This window comes from Mustelus asterias, chromosome 6 (genome assembly GCF_964213995.1).
Source record: "Mustelus asterias chromosome 6, sMusAst1.hap1.1, whole genome shotgun sequence".
Taxonomy (NCBI): Eukaryota; Metazoa; Chordata; class Chondrichthyes; order Carcharhiniformes; family Triakidae; genus Mustelus; species Mustelus asterias.
The window spans coordinates 119,159,854-119,171,052 of NC_135806.1; the positions used below are offsets into that span (position 1 = coordinate 119,159,854).

Consider the following 11,199-nt stretch of genomic DNA (forward strand, 5'->3'; position numbering starts at 1 on the left):
AGTAGTATAATGGAACAATATGTTATATGTTCTTTAGAATGACAAGTGGTTGTATTAAAGTTGATTATCTCTATGAAACCACAGGCTTTCCTGAAGAGATTGGAGGCAGTGAAGCCAACCATGGAGCTGAAACGCTCTAATCTGCTGATGGATTACCAGCGGCAAATGTCATTCTTGGAGTCATCCTATTCACAGCGAAGCAGACCATCAACAAGTGGGTGCATGTTATGTTTGTATATTTACCCACACACACTAGAGTAGCATCAACTGTAGGAGTGTTCCTTGCACATTTACTTGTTCTTTGACAATCGATTGAATGATGCTGAAAAGAGAGATATGTTGCCAAATCTTTTTGTCTTGTACACATAAGGACAAACACAAGAATACCAACTTTCAAATGATCACAACAATTTAAACTACAGCAGAAGAGGGTGCTAATTGGTTGGCAAGTTGACTCTGGCTGAGACTTTGTCATGGAGAATGCAATAGGGGACTCCCCATTCTCCTCGGAATTCAAAAATGGTTCAAGGCTTGAACATATATCTTCTGTTTGTGAGAATGTCTCCCTGCATATGAATGTATATTGCTTTCCAGTAATTATGAATAAGCCATGGTCCAAGCTCAACTGATTATCTTAATTGATTCTTAGTGTAGCTGTTGGACAGTTTTGTTCAGTAAGTGATTTGATTTATTATTGTCAGATGCGCACTATACAGACAAAGCATAGCATACATAGAGAAGGAAAGAGTGCAGAATGTAGAGTTACAGTCATAGCTAAGGTGTAGAGAAAGATCAACTTAATGCAAGGTAGATCCATTCAAAAATCTGATGGCAGCAGGGAAGAAGCTGTTCTTGAGTCAGTTGGTACGTGTCCTCAGACTTTTGTATCTTCTTCCTGACGGAAGACAGTGGAAGAGAGTATGTCTGGGGTACGTGTGGTCCTTAATTATGCTGGCTGCTTTTTTGAGGCAGCGGGAAGTGTAGGCAGTGTCAATGGGTAGGAGGCTGGTTTGCGTGATGGACTGGGCTACATTCATGACCCTTTGAAGTTTCTTGCGATCTTGGACAGAGCAGGAGCCATACCAAGCTGTGATACAACCAGAAAGAATGCTTTCTATGGTGCATCTGTAAAAGTTGGTAAGTGTCGTAGCGGACATGCCAAATTTCCTTAGTGTTCTGAGCAAGTAGAGGCGTTGCTGTTTAATCAGGGAATCACATCTAATAGTAGTAATTTTCTTTTGGGTATTGCAAATGCAGGTTGAATGAGTACAGTATACTCTATCATGAACAACTGAAGGAACATGCTATTTGATTCAATCAACCGATTGTGGGGACGACCCATGTACCTGGCATCTCACTGGCACTGAAATTTATACACAATATTGCTCAGTTGTGTAGTAGGCAGAATGTTTGGACTGATCGCAGCATCCCGTTAGTGAAAAACAGCATTTGCATAACAAACACTGCATAGTAACAATGTGAAACAGCTTGTTGTTCAAATTTTTGATTTAAGCAACCTTTCCAGAGTAATTTTGGGTAGACCAGGATTTTTTACGTCTGAAAGTGGCAGCCTTTGGCCCATTTGCGAGTTTGTGTTCAATGATGTATGGAATACTCACTAAGAACTGGCTATAGTAATGCACTCAATTCATGTATGGGCTGCCAGAGACACACAAGAAATGTCCCATTGTGCCCTATGTTGTCAGTGACCAGTTCTGCACAGCAGGAATTGGCCAGTTCTTAGTGAGTTTTCTACTGACAGTGAAGGATTCCTTCACCTTCGCAAAGGCTATGCACAACCTATATAACAATGCCTTGTCACTATGCTCTTTTGACATTACGGGCTTATTTGCAGGTATGCTCCTGAAGGAAGCTATCAACATTTGCAACACATATTACATCACGACAATATAGACATGTCACCATTTTATGAATCTTTATTCATTGAACTTATGAACTTAGTAACTTGTACAATTGAGTTCAGTTTTAATGAGACCATGTATGTCCACGAAAATGGTATAGCCATGGAATCCCCTCTAGAAGAATGAGGGGAGATCAAATTGAGGTATCCAAGATGATAAAAGGTATGGATAAAGTAGACGTGGAGCGGATGCTTCCTCCTGTGGGGCATTCTAGGACGAGAGTTCATAGTCTTCGGAAAAGGGGTCGCAAATTTAAGAGTTAAGGAGAAACTAGTTCTCCCAAAGGGTTGGGAATCTGTGGGATTCGCTACCCCAAAGTGTGGTGGATGCTGAGACAGTGAGTAAATTTAAGGAGGAGTTAGATGGATTTTTAATAAGAACATAAGAAATAGGAGCAGGAGTAGGCCATCTAGCCCCTCGAGCCTGCCCCGCCATTCAATAAGATCATGGCTGATCTGAAGTGGATCAGTTCCACTTACCCGCCTGATCCCTATAACCCCTAATTCCCTTACCGATCAGGAATCTATCTATCCGTGATTTAAACATATTCAACGAGGTAGCCTCCACCACTTCAGTGGGCAGAGAATTCCAGAGATTCACCACCCTCTGAGAGAAGAAGTTCCTCCTCAACTCTGTCCTAAACTGACCCCCCTTTATTTTGAGGCTGTGCCCTCTAGTTCTAGCTTCCTTTCTAAGTGGAAAGAATCTCTCCATCTCTACCCTATCCAGCCCCTTCATTATCTTATAGGTCTCTATAAGATCCCCCCTCAGTCTTCTAAATTCCAACGAGTACAAACCCAATCTGCTCAGTCTCTCCTCATAATCAACACCCCTCATCTCTGGTATCAACCTGGTGAACCTTCTCTGCACTCCCTCCAAGGCCAGTATATCCTTCCGCAAATAAGGGGACCAATACTGCACACTGTATTCCAGCTGTGGCCTCACCAATGCCCTGTACAGATGCAGCAAGACATCTCTGCTTTTCTATTCTATCGTAAGAAATTTAACAACACCAGGTTAAAGTCCAACAGGTTTATTTGGTAGCAAAAGCCCCACAAGCTTTCGGAGCTCCAAGCCCCTTCTTCAGGTGAGTGGGAATTCTGTTCACAAACAGGGCATATAAAGACACAAACTCAATTTACATGAATAATCATTATTCATGTAAATTGAGTTTGTGTCTTTATATGCCCTGTTTGTGAACAGAATTCCCACTCACCTGAAGAAGGGGCTTGGAGCTCCGAAAGCTTGTGTGGCTTTTGCTACCAAATAAACCTGTTGGACTTTAACCTGGTGTTGTTAAACCTCTTACTGTGTTTACCCCAGTCCAACACCGGCATCTCCACATCATTTCTATTCTATCCCCCTTGCGATATAGGCCAACATCCCATTTGCCTTCTTGATCACCTGTTGCACCTGCAGACCGGGTTTTTGCGTCTCATGCACAAGGACACCCAGGTCCCTTTGCACAGTAGCATGTTGTAATTTTTTTCCATTTAGATAATCCAATTTGCTATTATTTCCTCCAAAGTGAATAACCTTGCATTTGTCAACGTTATACTCCATCTGCCAGATCCTCGCCCACTCACTCAGCCTGTCCAAATCTCTCTGCAGACCTTCTACGCCCTCCACACAATTCACTTTTCCACTTATCTTTGTGTCGTCTGCAAACTTTGTTACCCTACACTCAGTCCTCTCCTCCAGATCGTCTATATAAATGGTAAATAGTTGAGGCCCCAGTACCGATCCCTGCGGCACGCCACTAGTTACCATCTGCCAACCAGAAAAGCACCCATTTATTCCGACTCTATGCTTCCTGTCGGATAGCCAATCCCCAATCCACGCTAATACCCTACCCCCAACTCCGTGTGACCCAGTCGTCTTCAGCAACCTTTTGTGAGGCACCTTTTCAAACGCCTTTTGGAAATCCAAAAACACCGCATCCACCGGTTCCCCTCCGTCAACCGCACTAGTCACATCTTCATAAAAATCCAACAAGTTCGTCAAGCACGACTTTCCCCTCATGAATCATGAATTGGTACTGGTTGAAGGGTTGTGGGGAGAGGCAAGAAAATGAGGATGAGTAGCATATCAGCCATGATCGAATGGCAGAGCGGACTTGATGGTCCAAATGGCCTAATTCTGCTTATATCTTATGAACTTGTGAAGATCCAATGCTGGATAGCATTTTTGTCAGTTTCCATGAGAAACACATTTTTGATGGTTTGAGCCTTAACTTCCTACCCAATGCATATTTCTGATACCTAGGTTTCTTTGAATCGGCAGCTGAGCGTAAGGATTTCTTCACACATTTTTAATATGCTCCATCTCTGCTCAAATTCACTTTGAGATGGAGCAGTCCAGCATGCTCCCTTTGCCTAATGTGCTAGTTGAGAAATCCCTGAATGGGTTCTCTACAATTTTCTACTCCAAGCCTACCTTTACCGATCAATATATGATCTCAGTGTACATTGAGGTTTGTGTGGCTCCACGCATTGTAACATTATCAGATATCATGTAAGTGGAATCCTAGACATTTGCTCACTTTGCAAGCTTAGCATAGAAAGAAATGAGTGTATCAAAGCTATCCTGTGGGACAATAACTATCCTGATTAGGTCATTGTTGTATATCGCGCAAACCTGCAAATGGGCCAAAAGTTGTCACTTTCAGACCTGAACAACAGATTAAACAAGCTGTTTCACATTACTACTGTCCACTGGCTACACAAGTGGTATTTTCTGCTAACCCAATGCTGTCAGTCCAAGACGACGTTCTGCCTATCATGCATCTGAGCAATGTTGTGCATAAATTTCAGTGTCTTTGCCATGCCGGGTATGTAGGCTGTACCTCCAAACAATTGGCTGATTGAATCATACAGTATGTTCCTTTGGTTGTTCATAATAGGCAGTGAACAAACCATACTTGACGAGCCTGTGCTTGCAAAATGGTTTACTGTTAGATGTGATTTTGCGATTGGGCAGCTCATGCCGAATAATTCTGAGTGCGCTGATAGCTATATTAGCAACCAATTAAGATAATTAGCCAAACCATGGTTCATTATACTTGCTAGAAGCGGCATGCATTCACACCATAAGGACCCATTCTTTGTAAATAAAACTAATATATTCAAGCCTTACACCTTTTTTGAATTGCCCAGGAGCTTGGGTAGCTGATGGGTCCCTGTTACTTTCTCCATGGCGATGCCTCAGCCAATCAGTCAACTTGCCAACCATTCAGCACCCTTTTCTCCTGTAATATGAATTGTTGTGCTCTTGAAATTTTGTATTCTTGTGTTTGTTCTGATGAGCACACAGGTAGCTACCAATTCCCTCAGCTAGAGTTCAAGTTACACTAATATGCAAAGGATAAAATGGATCAAAACAAACTCCAAAGTTACAAATCGTCATATTCTATTTTAGATGATTCTTATGCTACCTTTTAATATACATTTTTTCCTTCACTTTAGGACTTAGTTCAAGATCATCCAGCCGCAAGAATATTCATCCAGTGTCTAACTCAAGTGCCTGAGATTCAACTAAATCATCCAAATCTCTTGAGCAGTCTAGTCATAAATGTTTAGCTGAACTTAGCTCATTGCTATTGTTAAGTGACTTGAATACTGTGGCAATCCACTCCATTCTTAAACTGTATTTTATAAACATAAATCGAGCTTCAATATTTCTGTCAAATTGAGGTGTGTTTTATAAGTGTGCAATGTGATATGATATCTGTGGATAAGTTTTGTACATTGGTTGACCTGGTCCTGAGAATTTCTATAATTGAGCGTTAATTTGAATGATTGATCCAATATATTTTTAATAAAGTGTAAAATTTACAGCGAATGTTTTTTTGAAACATTGTCTGCGGTAGAGCATGGTGTTGTGCAGAGTTAAAACATTTTAAATTGACCCAAGACTGAATTGCATATGCAATTTTACCCAGTTACCCTCAACCCTACCAAACACCAGCTGACAAAATTGTCCTGTCAGTAATAATTGGAGATGCTATTTTAAACACTGATATAATGGTATGGTGAACATTGTGCCTGGAGTTCAGTTTGTGCTTTTAAAGATTGAGCAGGTTGGACTTTTCTCACTAAAGAATATAATCACCAAATTGGTGCAGCAAGGAAGCAGGCCATTCAACCTATCATGTCTGCACCAGGTCTCAGAATGAGCAATTCTGTAACCCTGCACATTCTTCTTATTTAGATAACAGTCTAATTCCCTTTGAATGCCTCATTGGAACCCGACTTGTCCACACTCGGGCAGTGCAATCAGATCTTAGTTACTTGCTGAGTGAAAATGTTTTTCCTCATGTTGCTTTTCCTCCTTTTGACAATTACTTTAAATCTGTTTCTGATCCTTTCATGAGTAGGAACGGTTTATCTCTTACCTACTCTGTCCAGACCCTCATGATTTTGAATACCTCTATCAAATCTCCTCTCAGCCTTTTCTTCAAGGAAAAGAGTCCCAACTTCTCCAGTCTACCTTCATAACTGAAGTTCATTCCTGGAACCTTCTCCTGAATCTTTTTTTGCACTCTTCACATCCTCCCTAAGATGTGGTGCCCAGAACTGGATGCAATACAACAGCAGAGACCGAACTAGTCTCTTCCACAAATTGAACATAACCTCTTTGCTCTAGCACTCTATGCCTCTATTAATAAAACCTAGGATACTATATGCTTTATTAACTGCTCTCTCAACCTGTCATTCCACCTTCAATGACATTCACATATACATTGTTAGAATCATATCTGTCAAAACATTTTTTTAAAATGGAAAGACATTACATTATCTGGACATTTGGATGGTAACTGAGAATTATTTTAAAGAAGGGTCACAAGTTCATCTGTGGACTGAGAGCAAGCCTGCCTGCCTTCTAAGAAATCGCCTGACCGGCATGGTACTTGTGGGGAAATTAGCTGTTTGTTTTGAACTGCAAACATTTTAATTGGGGAAATCTGGCAACAGCTCGTAATTTCCAGTAAATCAAATGCCAGAGGCAAGCTTTAAGGTTCGGACCTGTGGCTTTTGAAATCTGAATGTTTTGGGGAATAAGCTGAGAAGGAAGGTTGCCCTAACTCACCCTCCATTACCTTGCCTGAAATTGTGTGTATGGTTATTAATCCACATCATATTAATCTGCTGCCAGAGAATCCTCATCTGCGTATATCTTGTTTGCATTTGAAACCTTGAAAAACATGAAGATTTGATCAAACTCCGTCTGAGTACTTCCAGACATCTACTGGAACTAGCCTGTCTTCCAGGAGGGAGCTCCAGATCAATAGCATCAAAACCCTGCAAACTTTATCCTTTATTTTGTAAAGGCCATCTCTACAGAGACCCTATCTGTTTGTCCCGTGTGCGCAAACACGCGCACACTAGTGTTTCTTTAAAAAGAGATGGATAGTGCACTTGTGTGTGTACCAGTCATTGCAACTTGTTTCAAAAAATACATTTTGTTTTATAATAAATCAGTTTACTGAAAGAAGCCCGGTTAAAGTCTCTTTTGTTCTAGGTTTTACAGCAGTGAAGGTCAGTTATTGGCCGTTTTGGTGATTAGATTGAACTTTAATGGTGGGACCTGTGGAGTAGTGGGGCTGGATCAACTGCACACTCCTCCCATCCCAGTTGCAAAAAAACACCGGTCTCTTTGCTCCTGCGCCCCTTTAGAGTTTACTCTTTATATTGTCGCTCTACGTCATAGAAAATAGAAGCAGGAGTCGGCCTTTCGGCCCTTTCAGCCTGTTACGCCATTCAATATGATCATGGCTGATCATCAATATCCTGATCCTGCCTCCCCCCAACCCCATTGTATGATCCCTCTAGCCCCAAGAGTTATATTTAATTTCTTTTTGAAATCACACGATGTTTTGGCATCAACAATTTTCTATGGTGGTGAATTCTGCAGCTTCACCACTCTGGGGTGGCACAGTGGCACAAAGATTAGCACTGCTGACTCTCAGCACCAGGGACCTTGGTTCAATTCCAGCCATGGGTCACTGTCTGTGCGGAGTCTGCATATTCTTCCCGTGTGTGCATGGGGTTTCTCCGGGTGCTCCGGTTTTATCCCACAGTTCAAAAGACGTGCTGGTTAGGTGCATTGACCATGCTAAGTTCTCCCTCAGTGTGGCAACGAGGGGATTTTCACAGCAACTCCATTGCAGTGTTAATGTAAACCTACCCTGTGACACTAATAAATAAACTTAAGCTTGTAAACTCTGGGTGAAGAAATTTCTCCTCACCTCAGTCCTAAAAAGTTTACTCCCTTAACCTCAAACTATAAGCCCTAGTTCTGGACTGACCCACCATCAGGAACATTTTTTCTGAATCCACCCGGTCTAATCCTGTTAGAATTTTATAAGTTTCTATGGAATCCCCTCTCATGTAAACTCCAATAAATACAATCCTAAATGACTTAGTCTCTCCTCATATGACAGACCTGCCATCCCAAGAATCAGCCTGGTATGCCTTCAATGTACTCCGTCTATAGCAAGGGCATCCTTCCTCAGATAAGAACACCAAAATTGCATGCACTACTCCAGGTGTGGCCTCACCAATGCCCTGTACAATTTCAGTAAAACATCCCTATTCCTATATTCAGATCCTCTTGCTATGAAGGCCAACATACCATTTGCCTTCTTTACTGCCTGCTGTATCTGCGCACTTACGTTCAGCGACTGATGCATGAGGACACTAAGGTCTTGTTGAGTATTACCTTTTGCAATTTACACTCCTTCCTACCAAATTGAATCACTTTGCATTTTTCCTCTTTAGCTTCATCTGCATTTTGTCCACCCATTCCACCAACATGTCTGTGTCCTTTTGAAGTTCTACACTATCCTCATAGTTCACAATGTTTCCAAGTTTCTTATCCGCAAATTTTGAAATTGTGCCCTATGCCCCAAGATCTAAGTCACTGAAAAGTAGCTAAAATAGATTTCCAGTTGGTGCAAATGTGAAATTAAACGAGTAGAATTTCAATGTGACCTCATTGACTAGTGGAGCAGTCTTGAATGAACCACTTCTGTCCTATGTCTTATGGCCTTATTAACATGTATCAGAAAGAGCAAGGGTCCCAACACTGACACATGGGGAACTCTATTACAAACCTTCCTCCAACCCAAAAAACATTAGCCGCTACTCTGTTTCCTATCACTTAGTCAATTTTGTATCTGGGTTGCTGCTATCCCTTTAATTCCACAAGTTATAACTTTGCTCACAGGTCTGTTGTGCGGTACTGTATTAAATGCTTTTTGCCCACATCAACCCTCTCTCTTACCTGTTAAAATTCGCAACAATTTAGCTAAACTTGAGTTTCCTTTAACAAATCTGTGCTGACTTTCCTTAATGAACCCACATTTGTCCAATGATTTTACTAAGTCTCATGCAAACGGCTCCACGTTGATGTGCCAATAATGAAATTAGTACCAGTATTCACATGGAGATTGTGATTAAAGTGGTAAGTGTACAATTGAAGAAAATGAACCAAGTAATATTTGTTGGGATGTGGGCAATAGTAGCAAAGTATGATGTTTGTGCTGAAAAGGAATAATTTTGAGGTGCTTGATTCTGACTTTGGATGTTGTAGCCAAAATCCATAAATCAGACTTGTGGCTTGGTCAATGATCAGCTGTTCATTGGAGAGGTTGGGAACACGGCCAACTTTACACAAGTATTAGATAAAGCCAGAATTACAAATCTCATGAAGGGTCATTATGACTCTAAACGTTAACTCTATTTTTCTCTATAGATTTTGCCTGACCTGAGTATTTCCAGAGTTTTCTAGTTTTATTACAAACCCTATGTTGGGAGGCAAGGTGAATTTGACATTTCAGTGCAGTACTGAAGAGTGGTTGGAGGTGCAATCTCTCGGTTGAGATGTTAATCTGCTTGTTCAAATGGACGTTAAGCACCCTCTCCATTTTATATGATAAAGTAATCAATAATTAGTGGTATTGTCACTGGACTAGTAATCCAGAGACCCAGGGTAATGCTCTGCGAACCCGAGTTCAAATCCCAATACAGCATATGGTGAAATTTGCATTCAATAAAAAAAGCCTGGAATTAAAAGTGTAATCGTAAAATCCTTACAGGGCAGAAGGAGGCCATTCAGCCCATCGAGTCTAAACCTACCACAATCCCACCAGGTCTTATCCCCATAACCCCATGTATTTACCCTAGCTAGTCCCCCTGACCCTAAGGGGCAATTTAGCATAACCCATCCACTTAACCCGCACATCTTTGGACTGTGGGAGAAAACCGGAGCACCCAGAGGAAACCCATGCAGACTCCACACAGACAGTGACCCAAGCCGGGAATTGAACCCGGGTCCCTGGCACTGTGAGGCAGCATTGTTAGCCACAGTGCCACCGTAATGATGACCATGAAACCATTATCGATTGTCGTAAAGACCCATCTGCTTCACTAATGTCCTTTAGGGAAGGAAATCTGCCGTTCTTACCCAGTCTGGCCTACATGTGACTCCAGACCCATAACAATGTGGTTAACTCTCAAATGCCCTTTGAAATGGAGGGCAGGTAGGGATGGGCACTAAGGGCTGGCACAGCCAGCAATGCTCACATCCTGTGAACAAATAAAAATAATTGTACATTTCCTGCTTGTATCTCACTTTTGATAATGTGTCCCTCTCAGATCCGATAGTAGTTCAGCCACTCTATCAAAACTGATCAGTCATCCTTAAAATTTACTAAGTTATGGACTTTAAGGTATTTTTGGTAAAGTGCCAGAAGTCTTCTAATTTCTGGCGAACATCATACAATACCAGGGTTAAAAACTTGTTTGAATAAAAGCAAATTACTGCTTATGCTGGAATTTGAAGCAAAATTAAGGAAATGCTGGAAATTTCAGCAGGTCTGACAACGTCTGTAGAGAGAGAATAGAGCTAATGTTTCGGGTCAGGATGATCCTTCAGAACTGCTCAAAACATTAGCTGTATTCTCTCTCAAAAATCTGTTGCCAGGTTTGTCAAGAATCTATAATTAATAATAAGGTAACTGAACACCTTAATTTTTCAGCTGATCAGAGAGAGCCAGCATGGATTTGAAAGTGCTAAGTCATACATGACAAACCTGACTGAAATTTTTTGAACAAGTGACTGAATTAGTGGACATGGATGTCTGTGGGATGTTTTTAATATTGATTTCCAGAAGGAATATGATAAGATTTCTCATAAACTGTTAGCTAAAGTTAAGCCTCATGGAATGGACACACATTATTGACCTGACCACAGAGAGAATGGACGATTGGCAGCT

The 11,199-nt window shown here is 41.3% G+C and overlaps 1 protein-coding gene across 2 annotated transcripts in view; it reads left to right on the plus strand.

Moving 5' to 3' along the window:
• Positions 1–5,755, plus strand: part of LOC144495122 (cilia- and flagella-associated protein 97-like) — a 29,108-nt gene extending 23,353 nt beyond the window's left edge. For both annotated transcript variants that reach the window (XM_078215051.1, XM_078215052.1), the window contains exons 4-5: positions 85–214; positions 5,387–5,755. In XM_078215051.1, the coding sequence (XP_078071177.1) occupies positions 85–214; positions 5,387–5,448 (192 nt within the window). In that variant the 3' untranslated portion in view covers positions 5,449–5,755. The remainder of the gene's footprint in view (positions 1–84; positions 215–5,386) is intronic.
• Positions 5,756–11,199: the final 5,444 nt, after the last annotated feature.